This window comes from Lethenteron reissneri, chromosome 23 (assembly GCF_015708825.2).
Source record: "Lethenteron reissneri isolate LAM-NWPU_2019-01 chromosome 23, ASM1570882v1, whole genome shotgun sequence".
Lineage (NCBI taxonomy): Eukaryota > Metazoa > Chordata > Hyperoartia > Petromyzontiformes > Petromyzontidae > Lethenteron > Lethenteron reissneri.
The window spans coordinates 2,303,628-2,319,586 of record NC_083801.1 but is presented as its reverse complement, the minus strand read 5'-3'; the positions used below and the strand labels follow the sequence as shown (position 1 = coordinate 2,319,586).

Below are 15,959 nucleotides of genomic sequence, written 5' to 3'. Positions count from 1 at the left end.
GATGCTTTTTTCTGTTTATTTTAGTTGTAAAAGTCAAACATTCAACCTTATGAGCACATACGAGGGCTTCGTGTTCAACATTTGTTTTCTTTCAGTTGCATCGTGCATAATACAATTAAAACTATTTAAAATGTTGGGTAATGTACAGTTTCTGACACTGCTGTTTCTCCACATACAGAGGGGAGAGTTATCTCCAATCTCCACATAATTAACCATTTCTGACTTATTCATGAATCTAAAATTGCAAATAAATACGTTCTTTATATATACTGAATATTAGATGCATTTAATGTTTTAGAATGAAAACTGAAGAACGGAAAAAGGTATTTTGTTTCCCAAAACAAATAGCTTTGTATTACAGTGCAAAAGACGACTTTGAAATATTTATCCAGGCAAACCACTCTACGTTTAAGCTGTACACTTTCATATTATTGACAGTACAACATTTGATAGCTTTTTAAACAAAAAAAACTAAGTTATTTCCAAACCCATTCATGTTTTGTATTCAAAGTATTACAATTAATTGAAGCGGTACAATTTCACGAAGAACATTTCAATATACGCTACTACACACAACTAAATTGTACGGTTAAAGTAACAATCTTGGTTGGCCCAACGCCAAATTCTATGTACGGGTGCTTGCGAAGGTGGGTGCGTGGATGGCTGGAGTGGCCGTGCCAGGAGTCGATGTCGCTGGAAGCTCAATGGCCACCACCCTCTCGGTCGCTGCAGGGAGGGCACGGCGCTGAGCCTTGACCTTCAGCTTCCCGTCTTCGGTCAAGCAGCAGCTCACGCTCTGCGGGTCCACGTCCCTGGGCAGCTGCGTCTCCCTGTGGAACTCCTGGCAGCTGTGGCTGTAGCTGCTGCCTTCTCCGCTCTTCACCTCGCGCCGTCCGGCCACCACCAACTTGTCTCCAGACACCTTCACGGCCAGGTCCTGTGGGGAGAAGTCCTGCACGTCCAGGGACGCGACGAACCCGTCTCCCTGCTGCCGTGCAGCTTCAATGTGGAACCCACTGCTCACGTCCGGCTGCTGCAGGGTGACTCGAAGGTTTCCCGGAGCCCACATGTGGCTGCTGAGCTGATCGAATCCACGGAAGATTCTCTCCATCCTCTCGATCTCAATCCTCATGTCTTGCTCCATCTGCTCGAAGAGGCTTTCGCCGCGAGTGTTCCAGACCGGCCAGCCTGGCCAGACGCTCCTCTCCATCACGTGCATCGGAGGGAAGTAAACACTCAGGGCCATGCTTGCTTGTTGATGTGCTTCACAGTGAGGCTTGCTTGAGCTGTGAGCGCTGTTCTCTCGTCTGCCGATGTTCTGCCAGTACAGCTACGGGAGCTGCTTTTAAAGCCCTGGCAGTGCTGACGAGCAGATTCCAGGAAGAGCCAGAAGCGTCCAGATTTAGCTTCTCACAGGGACTTTACTCACCCCCCAGAAATAGCAGTGACTCATGCCTGAGCTTGTGTCATGTATATGCCGTGCGTTCCATCAGTATTAGTGGCAAGTGGGGCCAAAATAGATGAAGTTACCAATTAGAGTTAGAGTTTATTACCTTAAATGGCTACACCGTATGTGGATTACAGAAAGATGGTCTTTACAATAGGGTTGACATCTTTTCCACACGTTAAACATAGACATTTCTCATTCAGCCGAGATCTATCCACGCAGCAGTTTGCAGTGATAATGTTCAACACAATACCACGAGATCTCGGTAAATGTTTGCCACTCGAATATGTTCCTGATTGGGTCACACCCGGACAAGTGGCAACCATACTTGGGCATTGTAATAATAGTCCTTTGTTTTCGGGCCAATTACAAGCAATCCATGTATATCTACCTTAATTATCGTTATGAAAATGCTCTCCCTCCATATTTAAAGATAATATAGCTCTTAATTAACATCCATCCATCCTACCAGCTGTAAACAAAATAAATTCAGACAGTGGTCCTTCTATATCGAAATAAAGATTCTGATTTCTCTACTGAATACAGCACATGAAGGGAATACAGGAGCCAACATATTACAACCATGCACATCTGTGCACATGCCAAAATTGTGCCACTGAAAAATTTACCATTTTATTGTGTAGCTTTGTTGAATACCATCTTTAGATGTTTTCATTCAAAATGATATCAGGAGTGGAATGATTCCAGTTCATTACATTGGTGGCCATTTGGCACAAATATAGTCAAGTCCATGTCTAGAACTACGTTTAAAAATGTAGAGAGAAAAACCCAGCAATGTTCCCATCTGGGCACTGAAAATACACTTTTTAATGTAATATTGAGGTGAAAATAACAATTATTACCGTAAGTAGAGTTTAAAACCCCGATCCTTCGCCAAGTCAAGGGACATGCAGCTTTATAGTATAACATCAATGTTTTTAGCAATACTCATATTTAAAATACTAGAGTGTATGAAAGTTGTATCTTGCCTGCTCGTTTAGAATGGAAATAGCATTCTTATTTTATAGAAGACGTCACAAAGCAGAGCCCAAGGCTTGAGTCACTGCTATTTTCTGTGGGTGAGGGAAGCCCCTGGGAGCAGCTGCGTCATTCTGGACGCTTCTGGCTCCCTCTGGCATCTGCTCGTCAGCACTGCCAGGGCTATAAAAGCAGCTCCTGTAGCTGTAATGGCAGAACATCGCCAGACGAAGACCAACGCTCACAGCTCAAGCAAGACTCACTGTGAAGCACATCAACAAGCAAGGATGGCCCTGAGTGTTTCCTTCCCTGCGATGCACGTGATGGAGAGGAGCGTCTGGCCAGGCTGGCCTATTTGGAAGCCCTGCGGTGAAAGTCTCTTCCAGCAGCTGCAGCGAGACATGAGGAGCGAGATGGAGAGGATGGAGAGAATCTTCCGTGGAGTCGGTCAGCTCAGCAGCCACACGTGGGCTCCGGACAGCCTCAGAAACGCGCTGCAGCAGCAGCCGGCCGTGAGCAGTGGGTTCCAGATTGAAGATCCACAGGAGCAGGGAGACGGGTTTGTCACGTCCCTGGACGTGCAGGACTTCTCCACGAAGGACCTGGCCGTGAAGGTGTCTGGAGACAAGCTGGTGGTGGCTGGACGGCGCGAGGTGAAGAGCGGAGAAGTCGGCAGCGGCAGCTACAGCCACAGCTGCCAGGAGTTCCACAGGGAGACGCAGCTGCCCAGGGACGTGGACCCGCAGAGCGTGAGCTGCTGCTTGACCCAAGACGGGAAGCTGAAGGTCAAGGCTCAGCGCCGCGCCCTCCCTGCAGCGGCCGAGAGGGTGGTGGCCATTGAGCAGCCAGCGACATCGACTCCTGGCACGGCCTCATCCCCAGTCGCCCACCTTCCTATCTACGCTGCCACCCTTGCATAGAAAGTGACTTTGAGAATCTGTTTCAATATGACTTTTTGTATTGCTATGTTCAATGTTTGGGAATGTTTCTTTAATTTATGCAATGACGTTGTTATGCCTCACGACAGGTGTCTTGCCTCACGGCAGATGTGGGGCGTATGTACACAGGAATTTCCTGTTTTTGATGCTAAGTTTGGTCACGTGACCAGGAAGTTGCGATTTAAGATTCCCGCTCAACCACGCGGGCGTCGGCCATTACACACATAATTCAAGATGGCGGCACACATCGCGTCCCAGTGAAGCCAGCTGCAATTTGTCCATTGTGGGACTTTAAGAAGCATTGTCTGTAAGTTCGTTTATGTTCTTATAATATTGGCAATGATGTTATAATGTTAGAATGACCGTTATAATGATGTAAATGCCTTTATAATGCTGTTAAATTGTTATGATAAATACGAGGCCTAGTTAACAACGAAGCCTGCAACTTTCCTTATTGTGAATGTTACTTGTAATTTAATAAGTCGAGTCAAACTTGTACCCAAGTAACTTTATTGCGATCTGGAGAGCAAGGATGACGAAATGTCTCATTCATAGTGCAGTGTTATGTGTAGTACTGTACATCTGGGGTGCAGTGTGATGATAACACGGTGTGTCTTTATGTAACACAATAGCTTATGCTCTTGCACAGCTATTCAGTGGTAATGTAGGTGCCTGGTCCATCCAGGATTTATTGTTGAGAAACATGTTATCTAAGACAATGTTATGATGCTGTGGTGTTCATTCATTGTGTTGGTGTTTCCGGGTATTAACAGATGCTGTATCTGTGCTGTTTTCTTACCAGTTTTACCTCGTTAAATTCAATAAATGACGTTTGGAGTCGGACGTTCATCCTGGCTCTGAGCGTTTATTGGACGTGAGGTTAACTACTCAGCTAGTGGTGCAACGCAGCACACAGCGAGACCGAGACAGTAAAAAGACACTCTTCTTGAAGCTCGCAACCAGCGCTGCAGCCAGCTCTGCAGCCAGCTCTGCAGCAAGTCTACATTAAAAATTGTTTTGCAAGCATCGCAGCATGGAAAGCCACAGTTCAGCAGGGAGAGATGCTGAAGAAGGTGATTTAAGCAATCCAGGACCTCCCATCCTGCCTCAAGAGGACCAAGGGAGTTCAAGGCCCCAAAGAGAGGTCAGGTTGACACAACGGGCCTTGGAAAGCTATGATGCTGAGAAGCAGGACCTTGATGCCAGCATACAAAGGGCATGGGACTGAGTTGAAACAGATATATCTGAAGCTTCAAACACCTCAGACACAGTGGCCTCAATTCAGCGGGCCATCCAGCGAGTGAAGGTGAGCAGCTCAAGCTACAAGCTTCTGGCAAATAAATACATCTTCCTCCTGATGAAGATGAAAAAAGATGAGGGCATTGAGGAAGTGCACACGCAAGAGCACTTCCTCGAACTGCTCGATGATGATGTGCAGGCAGTGATACAAGATGCAATGGACCGTGTGGAGAGCTTAAGAGAGACACGATCTCAGCACTCTGTCTCATCCAGGTCCACCACAAGATCTAAAGGCTCAGCACACTCAAAGACATAATCTACTAGTATCGCAGCAGCTCAGGCACGCGCAGCAGCAGAAGCAGCAAACGCCCGTATTGCCTACATGGCTGAAGAGGAAGTCATGCTAATGGAAAAGGCTCACATACAAGAAGAAGCAAGCATAGCAGAGAGTACATTAGTGGCTACCGCCACTCGGAAGAAAATTGAGCTGGATGCTAAGTTAAGTACTCTACAGCTCAAAAAGAAGCATCTGCTGCTAGGGCCCAAGCAGAGGGGCTCGAAGCAGCAGCCAATCTGGATAAGGAAGAGAATTGGAGTGAGTTTGACACTCAGATGCCTGTCAAGGACCATGATCAACTCACCAGAAGAAATATTTTGGACTGGTCTGAACAATGCACCAATGCTCCTCCACCAAACGATACTGAACAAAGGGTGGACGTTCAGGCATCGTCATCTCCACACCGAGTCAATAGGAGTGCTGTCTACGGGAATGGTGGAAATGCATATCCTGTCCTGGCAGTTAGTCGCCGACTCAGCGTCGCACACGAGGGGTCAGACGTGGATGCATCAAGTCAGACCCACATTTTAGACTGTCACATAAAGGGATCAAACCAAGGTGATCGAAAACTTTTGGGCCCATAATCCAACGCCATCGCAAATGACGACATGCAAGGCAATACAGCCAATAATGGCACCTCACAAGCGCCAGTATGGACACACCCGGGATCAGCAGGATTAGGGGACTTTGCTAGGTACCTGGCTCACCGCGAACTAATCAACACAGGACTCGTTAAATTTGATGATCACTCTGAGAACTATCGAGCCTGGAGATCTACCTTCAGGAATGCAATCCGAAATGCAGACATCTCTGCAAGTGAAGAACTCGACCTGTTGGTGAAATGGTTAGGAAACGAATCTGCAGAGTACGCAAAGAGGATCCGGTCGGCAAACATAGACGACTCCGCCTCAAGCCTGCATGCGGTGTTGGAGAGGCTCGAGGAGTGATATGGTAGCCCAGAAACCATTGAGAAAGCTCTCTTCAAGAAGTTGCAGAACTTTCCAAACATCTCTGGTAGAGACAATAAAAGGTTATGAGAGCTTGGAGATCTTTTGATGGAGCTTGAATCAGCCCAGGCTCACCCCTACTTACCAGGTCTCATTTTCTTGAATACCTACCATGGCGTGAACCCCATCGTAGAAAAATTGCCATTTGACGTGCAGGAAAAATGGAGAACAGCGGGTTCAAGATACAAGTCAGAGCATCAGGTTGCATTTCCCCCATTCTCTTTTTTTATCAAAGTTTATCTGCAACCTGGCTAAAACCAGAAATGACCCGAGTTTCGTGTTTGGCACCACGGGGATTTCCAGTCCAGATCTCCCAAAAATAGAAAGAGCAATGGCGAAATGAGGAACAGCGAGAGTGCCAATTTCCGTACAAAAGACTGAGGTCTCTCCTACGACATTCGCAAACTCCGTCCAGGCAACCACCACAAAGAAAAAGATAGAGGATCCAGAAAAGCAATGCCCATTGCATGATAAACCTCACTCCCTCCAGAAATGCCGTGAGTTTAGGAGGAAACCATTGGAAGAGCGGAAGAACATGCTGAAAGAATTTGGAGTGTGCTTCAAATGCTGTGCTTCTATAAACCACCTTGCAAGGAATTGCAAGGCAGATATCAAGTGCGAGGAATGTGACAGTGACAAACAGGCAATTGCTCTGCACACATTTTACTACAAACCCAGTGGCACTAAGGCTTTCGAAGCATAGCACGGCGGGGAGCAAGGCGAGACCGCCGCACTCACTTCCTCAATCACAACCAAATGCACAGAAGTCTGCGGAGAATGCTTCAAAGGAAGATCTTGCTTAAAGATATGCCTCGTCCGACTGTATCCCAAAGAACATCCTGAAAGGGCAGAGTTCTTTGATCAGCTGAGCGTAGGTGGGAATTCCTTTCCATACACGCTTAGAACATGCTCAGGACTGATGGAGACAGCGGGAAGAAGAGCGAGCAGGCCTCATGGTGGAAACCATGGATAGCACCATGAAGCTATCCCTTCCTACGGTGACAGAATGCAATGCGATACCGGACGACAGGAGTGAGATTCCCACGCCCGAAGTCGCACGTCACCACCCACACCTCAAACCTATAGCAGAGTTCATCCCGCCATTGGATCACGTGGCACAGATTTTACTTCTGCTTGGCAGGGACATGCTGAGAGTCCACAAAGTTCGTGATCAACGCAACGGACCTCACGACGCTCCCTTCGCCCAGAGACTCGACCTAGGATGGGTCATTGTAGGTGATGTTTGTATCGATGGAACACACACACCAGACCACATTAGCACATTCAGAACGAGTGTGCTCATGAATGGACGCATGTCGCTCTTCAAACCGTGCCTCAACCACTGCACGCTGAAAGAGAAATTCGACGATAGAAGTCAAGGCTGTACCAGGCAGGCCGACGAAGAAACCTCTATGCTGAAAGATGATGTTGGACATACGGTGTTCGTGACCACGAAGGACGATGACAAACCTGCTTCATCACTAGAGGATAAAGAATTCTTGAAAATAATGGACAGAAAGTTCTTCCAAGATGAGTCAAACAGTTGGGTTGCCCCTCTGCCATTTCGTAATCCCAGATGCCGGTTACCCAAAAATAGAGAGCAAGCCCTCTCACGGCTCAACTCATTGCGCCGCAACTTGGACAACAAACAGAGATGAAGAATCATTTTGTGTCCTTCATGAAAAATACATTTGATAGTGGTCACGCTGAAGCAGCCTCTCCTCTAGAAGAAGAACAGGAATGTTGGTACTTACCAATCTTTGGCGTGTATCACCCAACAAAGCCGGATCAGATCAGAGTGGTGTTCGATTCCAGTGCTCAATTTAAGGGCATTCCTTGAACAAGGTAATGCTCCCCGGACCGGACTTGACCAACAGTCTCCTAGGGTTACTCACCCGTTTCAGAAAGGAGTCAATCGCCGTAACAGCCGACATTCAACAAATGTTCCACTGTTTCATTGTCCGAGAAGACGACAGAAATTACCTCAGGTTTCTTTGGTACCACAATAACAATGTCGATGATCGAATTGTTGAATACAGAATGAAGGTGCATGTCTTCGGCAACAACCCATCCCCAGCGGTAGCCACCTGTGGACTTAGGAGGACCGCGCAGGCAGGAGAAGGGGAATTTGGGAAAGGCTCCAAGCGATTTGTAGAGCGAGATTTCTACGTTGACGATGCACTTAAATCAATGCCCACGGCCTCAGAAGCCATCGATCTGCTCCAAAGGACGCAAGGAATGTTAGCAACTGCTAACCTGAGACTTCACAAGATAGCGTCCAGCAGCGCAGAAGTGATAAAAGCGTTTCCTTCAGACGATCGTTCAAAAGACTTGAAAGACTTGGACCTTAACGTCGACACACCACCAATCCAACGCAGCCTTGTCCTGAGTTGGGACCTGAAAGCGGATACGTTCACGTTCCGAGTATCAATTTGAGAGAAACCTTACACGCGACATAGCATCTTGTCGATGGTAAACAGCCTGTACGGTCCACTAGGATTTGTAGCGCCAGTCACCATGCAAGGCCGTTGGATACTTAGATACCTTTGTGCTGATACACAAGACTGGGATAGCCCGTTTACGGAAGAACGGCGACAAGAATGGGAAACTTGGAGAAATTCCTTACAGGCACTTGAGCAGCTGCAGATTCCACATTCCTACACGCCCACATCCCTTTCCGTAACCCAACGGAAGGAGTTACACGTGTTTGCAGATGCTTCTATGATGGCCGTAGCAGCTGTAGCTTACCTAAAAACCACAAGCGCAGAAGGGATCCAACATGTTGGGTTCATATTGGGCAAAGCCAAACTGGCCCCACAACCGGAACATACCATCCCAAGGCTCGAGTTGTGTGGAGCCGTTCTTGCTACAGAGGTGGCAGAACTGATCTTAGACGAATTGGACGTCAAACTGGACGCGGTCAAGTTCTACACGGACAGTAAGGTCGTACTAGGCTACATAAACAACCAAACCAGAAGGTTCTACACCGACATCAGCAACCGGGTGGAGCGCATCAGGAGATCGACGCAGCCGGAGCAATGAATTACGGTCCAACTGACCAGAATCGAGCAGATCTCGCAACTAGGTCCGTCCCTGCATCTCTGCTGAAGCAAACCATTTGGCTGACGGGTCCAGCGTTCCTCTTACGACGTGACGGTGGCCCATGTACTACCAAAGAAACCTTTGGACTGATAGAGTCCGAGTCAGACAAGGAGATTCGTGCTCAAGTGACAACTTTCGTAACAAATGTGCGACCAAGAAGTCCACTGAGTCCACACCATTTTGAACATTTCTCGAAATGGATGACGCTCATGCGAGAGATAGCACATCTAACGCATATCGCAGACTGCTTCCATCGCCCGATGAGAGGCACCACTGGTAGCTGCAATGGATGGCATCACTGCACAGTGCCACGCACTGAAGACGAGCTTTCCAGAGCAAGGGAATCAATCTTCCGCTGTGTGCAACAGGCAGCTTATGCAAATGAGATCAAGGCCATCAACAAGGGAGAAGACCTTCCTAGGGTCAGCACCCTCAGGAAGCTAAACCTCAGAATGGACAAAGACGACTTGCTCAGGATCGGTGGTCGGCTAGGGAATGCAAAATTATATGAAAATGAACGAAACCCCCTCATAATCCCAAGCCAGAGCCACATTGCAATTTTACTTGTGCGCCACTACCACGAGAAGGTCAAGCACCAAGGTCGGCACTTCACAGAAGGAGCAATCCGATCTGCAGGGCTGTGGATCGTTGCAGCAAAAAGGTGCATCACCAGCACAATCCCCACGTGTATCAGGTGTCGCAAGCTATGTGGAAAAGATGAAGAACAGAAAATGGCAGACCTTCCAGCCAATCAACTCAGTGTGGAACCTCCCTTCATCTCTGTAGGGATCGACGTGTTCGGATCATGGACAGTCATCTCCCGCCGCACCAGAGGAGAGCTCGCGAACAGCAAACGTTGGGCAGTGCTGTTCACCTGTATGAGTACACGAGCAGTGCACATCGAAGTCATCAAGTCCATGAACTCTTCGAACTTTATAAATCCACTCCGGAGATTCTTCGCCATCAGAGGGCCAGCCAAGCAACTCCGTTCTGATTGTGGAACCAGTTTCGCTGGAGCATGTAAAGAGCTTAAGATCAATATGGAGAATGTCGAAGATGATTCTGTCAGGAAATACCTTTGTAACCAAGGCTGCACATGAATCTTCAATCGTCCCCACTCTTCGCATATGGGTGGAGCCTGGGAATGCATGATCGGGATTGCTCGACGCATTCTCGACTTCATGCTATGTGATGTCAGGTCCACACGGCTCTCTCACGAGGTCTTGACCACTCTCATGGCCGAGGTCTCAGCCATAATTAATTCAAGACCCCTGATCCCCGTTTCAACCGACCCGGAGTCACCATTCATCTTGACTCCTGCTACACTTCTTACCCAGAAGACAGACGTGCTCACAGCACCTACCGAGGAGGCCAGCACTGCAGACCTCTACAGACATCAAAGGAGACAAGTGCAGAGCTTCGCGAACACGTTCTGGCGTCGCTGGAAAAACGAGTACCTTACGACACTCCAAGTGCGCAGCAAGTGCTAGTCTAACAGACCAGACATCCAAGAAGGTGACCTCGTCCTACTGAAGGACAACCAAGCCAAACCGAATGAGTGGCCAATGGGCCGCATCCTCAAGTCGATTCCAAGCGCCGATGGAAAAGTTAGAAAAGTCGAGGTTATGATTGCGAAGCAAGGTGTTGCAAGAACTTTCGTCAGGACCATAGTGGAGACAGTACTACTTGTCTCTCGCAAAGATATGGACAAATAAGTTGACCCGTTGAAGTTGTTATCCATTTGTTTATGAGATAGGAAATAAATGGTGGTATCTCCTAGATACCAGACGGGGAGTGCTCTGCCTCACGGCAGGTGTCTTGCCTCACGGCAGATGTGGGGCATATGTACACAGGAATTTCCTGTTTTTGATGCTAAGTTTGGTCACGTGACCAGGAAGTTGCGATTTAAGATTCCCGCTCAACCACGCGGGCGTCGGCCATTACACACATAATTCAAGATGGCGGCACACATCGCGTCCCAGTGAAGCCAGCTGCAATTGTCCATTGTGGGACTTTAAGAAGCATTCTCTGTAAGTTCGTTTATGTTCTTATAATATTGGCAATGCTGTTATAATGGTAGAATGACCGTTATAATGATGTAAATGCCTTTATAATGCTGTTAAATTGTTATGATAAATACGAGGCCTAGTTAACAACGAAGCCTGCAACTTTCTTTATTGTGAATGTTACTTGTAATTTAATGAGTTGAGTCAAACTTGTACCCAAGTAACTTTATTGCGATCTGGAGAGCAAGGATGACGAAATGTCTAATTCATAGTGCAGTGTTATGTGTAGTACTGTACATCTGGGGTGCAGTGTGATGATAACACGGTGTGCCTTTATGTAACACAGTAGCTTATGCTCTTGTATAGCTATTCAGTGGTAATGTAGGTGCCTAGTCCATCCAGGATCTATTGTTGAGAAACATGTTATCTAAGACAATGTTATGATGCTGTGGTGTTCATTCATTGTGTTGGTGTTTCCGGATATTAACAGATGCTGCATCTGTGCTGTTTTCTTACCAGTTTTACCTCGTTAAATTCAATAAATGACGTTTGGAGTCAGACGTTCATCCTGGCTCTGAGGGTTTATTGGACGCGAAGTTAACTACTCAGCTGGCGGTCCAGCATGTTGGGTTCATATTGAGCAACGCCAAACTGGCCCCACAACCGGAACATACCATCCCAAGGCTCGAGCTGTGTGGAGCCGTTCTTGCTACAGAGGTGGCGGAACTGATCTTAGACGATTTGGACGTCAAACTGGACGCGGTCAAGTTCTACATGTACAGTAAGGTCGTACTAGGCTACATAAACAACCTAACCAGAAGGTTCTACATCGACATCAGCAACCGGTGAAGCGCATCAGGAGATCGACGCAGCCGGAGCAATGGAATTACGTTCCAACTGACCAGAATCCAGCAGATCTCGCAACTAGGATCGTCCCTGCATCTCTGCTGAAGCAAACCATCTGGCTGACGGGTCCAGCGTTCCTCTTACGACATGACGGTGGCCCATGTACTACCAAAGAGAACTTTGGACTCATAGAGTCCGAGTCAGACAAGGAGATTCGTCCTCAAGTGACAACTTTCGTAACACTGTGCGACCAAGAAGTCCACTGAGTCCACACTATTTTGAACATTTCTCGAAATGGACGACGCTCGTGCGAGCGATAGCACATCTAACGCATATCGCAGACTGCTTCCATCGCCCGATGAGAGGCACCACTGGTAGCTGCAATGGATGGCATCACTGCACAGTGCCACGCACTGAAGACGAGCTTTCCAGAGCAAGGAAATCAATCTTCTGCTGTGTGCAACAGGCAGCTTATGCAATTGAGATCAAGGCCATCAACAAGGGAGAAGACCTTCCTAGGGTCATCACCCTCAGGAAGCTAAACCCCAGAATGGACAAAGACGACTTGCTCAGGATCGGTGGTCGGCTAGAGAATGCAAAATTAAATGAAAATGAACGAAACCCCCTCATAATCCCAAGCCAGAGCCACATTGCAATTTTACTTGTGCGCCACTACCACGAGAAGGTCAAGCACCAAGGTCGGCACTTCACAGAAGGAGCAATCCGATCTGCAGGGCAGTGGATCGTTGCAGCAAAAAGGTGCATCACCAGCACAATCACCACGTGTATCAGGTGTCGCAAGCTATGTGGAAAAGAGGAAAAACAGAAAACGGCAGACCTCCCAGCCGATCAACTCAGTGTGGAACCTCCCTTCATCTCTGTAGGGATCGACGTGTTCGGACCATGGACAGTCATCTCCCGCCGCACCAGAGGAGAGCTCGCGAACAGCAAACGTTGGGCAGTGCTGTTCACCTCTATGAGTACACGAGCAGTGCACATCGAAGTCATCGAGTCCAAGGACTCTTCGAACTTTATAAATGCATTCCGGAGATTCTTCGCCATCAGAGGGCCAGCCAAGCAACTCCGTTCTGATTGTGGAACCAATTTCGCTGGAGCATGTAAAGAGCTTAAGATCAATACGGAGAATGTCAATGATGATTCTGTCAGGAAATACCTTTGTGACCAAGGCTGCACATGAATCTTCAATCGTCTCCACTCTTCGCATATGGGTGGAGCCTGGGAACGCATGATCGGGATTGCTCGACGCATTCTTAACTTCATGCTATGTGATGTCGGGTCCACACGGCTCTCTCACGAGGTCTTGACCACTATCATGACCGAGGTCTCAGCCATATTTTATTCAAGACCCCTGATCCCTGTCTCAACCGACCCGGAGTCACCCTTCATCTTGACTCCTGCTACACTTCTTACCCAGAAGACAGACGTGCTCACAGCACCTACCGAGGAGGCCAGCACTGCAGACCTCTACAGACGTCAAAGGAGACAAGTGCAGAGCTTCGCGAACACGTTCTGGCGTCGCTGGAAAAACGAGTACCTTACGACACTCCAAGTGCGCAGCAAGTGCCAGTCTAACAGACCAGACATCCAAGAAGGTGAAGTTGTTATCCATTTGTTTATGAGATAGGAAATAAATGGTGGTATCTCCTAGATACCAGACGGGGAGTGCTCTGCCTCACGGCAGGTGTCTTGCCTCACGGCAGATGTGGGGCATATGTACACAGGAATTTCCTGTTTTTGATGCTAAGTTTGGTCACGTGATCAGGAAGTTGTGATTTAAGATTCCCGCTCAACCACGCGTTTGTCGGCCATTACACACATAATTCAAGATGGCGGCACACATCGCGTCCCAGTGAAGCCAGCTGCAATTGTCCATTGTGGGACTTTAAGAAGCATTGTCTGTAAGTTCGTTTATGTACTTATAATATTGGCAATGCTGTCATAATGTTAGAATGACCGTTATAATGATGTAAATGCCTTTATAATGCTGTTAAAATTGTTATGATAAATTCGAGGCCTAGTTAACAACGAAGCCTGCAACTTTCTTTATTGTGAATGTTACTTGTAATTTAATGAGTCGAGTCAAACTTGTACCCAAGTAACTTTATTGCGATCTGGAGAGCAAGGATGACGAAATGTCTAATTCATAGTGCAGTGTTATGTGTAGTACTGTACATCTGGGGTGCAGTGTGATGATAACACGGTGTGCCTTTATGTAACACAGTAGCTTATGCTCTTGTATAGCTATTCAGTGGTAATGTAGGTGCCTGGTCCATCCAGGATCTATTGAAAAACATGTTATCTAAGACAATGTTATGCTGTGGTGTTCATTTATTGTGTTGGTGTTTCCGGGTACTAAAAGATGCTGTATCTGTGCTGTTTTCTTACCAGTTTTACCTCGTTAAATTCAATAAATGACGTTTGAAGTCGGACGTTCATCCTGGCTCTGAGGGTTTATTGGACGCGAGGTTTACTACTCACCTAGCGGTGCAACGCAGCGCACAGCGAGGCCGAGACAGACATCATGATCTAACATTCACCTCTTAAAAAGTATAAATGCAAAACTGAATAAAAATGAAGATTGTTTTGAGTGTAATCTTAAATATACATTAGATTGCTTTTATATACATATCAAACCAATTTCCAAGTATTAGCATTGTACTTAACATTACTGTATTTTACTTGAGCAACACATTGTAATAAACTGGTGCACTTTTTTCCCTTATGTTAACTTTTTCCTAAAAAATAACTCATTGTGAGATAACATGCGAAGTGTCCACGACAGAACTGTGTATCAAAAATATTTCATACGAAACTTCGACCTCGTGGGGCCAGCGAGTTGTGTTGATGCTGCATAGCCATTTTATGCAGCGATGTGATGGATTTTCATGAAATAAACATGTCTTAGTCACGGTTCTTCATATGGCTGATGTTGATCTAGAACAGGGGTCGGCAACCAAAATAACAAGAAGAGCCATTTCTTTCCAATTCGGTACAAAATTCAGTATTTCAAGAGCCGCAATGCATTTGAGTACATACTGTACATACGTACATATCGTCAAGAAGCAGCCCGTAAAGAGCCGCATGCGGCTCCGGAGCCGTAGGTTGCCGACCCCTGATCTAGAACAACTGTCATTTTATATCGATTATTGTGCCAGGCGCAGGCTGAGTGGCTCATCACCGTGTTTGTGAATCGGGCATTAAGTCGTTACACGGTCCGTGGTTCTGGTCTGGGAGACCACTTTCTGAACAACTGCCGGAGAGTTTTTAATTTTACAATTTGTGCATCATCTTCAAGGTCCGCATCTGCAGCTGCCATGGTGTGTGTGTGTGGAAGGGGGTTTAGGGTTGTGACCCAGAAATTTCGTGGACGATCGAAGCCAGGAATATTGGACGTCGTCGGGGCTTTCACGAGGTGTTTGCGACTTGTGGTGAACTCCATTTGGTTTTCCAAACTTTACCCGCAGGGTTCGAGCTGCATTGTTGACGGTTAAGCACAAACCCGTCACAAGGCTTGGCACGGTGCTTCGTACCTCGTGATCTTAACCTCGGCTTGATTCCTGCTCACAGAAAACAGTAACGGAGACACTTATCAATTTACGGGGACAAAGGTTTGAATGTTGCGTTTCATACGAACAATGGGCGCTGAAAAAGATGGGCTAGGGAGAGGGCCCTCGATCTCCCAAATGGTGCATCGGGAGTAAACAAACACAAAAGTGTTCCTCTCGCTGAGGACATTGCCACCTTTCTGAATTTCAATATCCCAAAATGTCAACAAAAACAGCTCAGAACATGCAACAGCCTGCCCTTTGTACATGACGACATCATTGTATCACACCTTGCACTTCATTGTTCAAGCCAAATACTCCACAATGATTCAGTGCGTGGATGAATGTCGGCTCCAGCAAGTGTCACCAGGAAACTAAACTATTTTTTTTATGATAATTGGTTCTTTACCCTTCTATCTGGCAACAAAACTGACACCTTTTTGCAAGGAGTCATGTTTGCATAGACCGCAATACCTGCAGTCATAAATACAAA

The 15,959-nt window shown here is 47.1% G+C and overlaps 3 protein-coding genes across 4 annotated transcripts; 2 read left to right on the top strand and 1 right to left on the bottom strand.

Moving 5' to 3' along the window:
- Positions 1 to 2: 2 nt before the first annotated feature.
- On the bottom strand, positions 3 to 1,326 carry LOC133345836 (heat shock protein beta-11-like). Its single transcript, XM_061556856.1, has one exon. The coding sequence runs from the start codon at positions 1,244 to 1,246 to the stop codon at positions 626 to 628; it is 621 nt and encodes a 206-aa protein (XP_061412840.1). The 5' UTR covers positions 1,247 to 1,326; the 3' UTR covers positions 3 to 625.
- A 1,325-nt stretch (positions 1,327 to 2,651) lies between these two features.
- LOC133345835 (heat shock protein beta-11-like) lies at positions 2,652 to 4,212 on the top strand. Its single transcript, XM_061556855.1, has one exon. It carries the CDS (start codon positions 2,713 to 2,715, stop codon positions 3,343 to 3,345), a length of 633 nt encoding a protein of 210 aa, XP_061412839.1. The 5' UTR covers positions 2,652 to 2,712; the 3' UTR covers positions 3,346 to 4,212.
- Positions 4,213 to 6,656: 2,444 nt separating this feature from the next.
- Positions 6,657 to 14,356, top strand: LOC133345833 (uncharacterized). Of its 2 annotated transcripts, none has more exons than XM_061556853.1 (2): positions 6,657 to 11,078; positions 11,574 to 14,356. In XM_061556853.1, the coding sequence occupies exon 2, from the start codon at positions 12,061 to 12,063 to the stop codon at positions 13,096 to 13,098; it is 1,038 nt and encodes a 345-aa protein (XP_061412837.1). In that variant the 5' UTR covers positions 6,657 to 11,078; positions 11,574 to 12,060; the 3' UTR covers positions 13,099 to 14,356. Both variants share the same exon structure in this region; 1 of them encodes a protein (XP_061412837.1).
- Positions 14,357 to 15,959: the final 1,603 nt, after the last annotated feature.

Coding starts and splice junctions, on each gene's coding strand:
- LOC133345836 (XM_061556856.1), bottom strand. CDS start 1,246: ATGGCCCTGAGTGTTTACTTCCCTCCGATGCACGTGATGGAGAGGAGC.
- LOC133345835 (XM_061556855.1), top strand. CDS start 2,713: ATGGCCCTGAGTGTTTCCTTCCCTGCGATGCACGTGATGGAGAGGAGC.
- LOC133345833 (XM_061556853.1), top strand. CDS start 12,061: ATGTACTACCAAAGAGAACTTTGGACTCATAGAGTCCGAGTCAGACAA.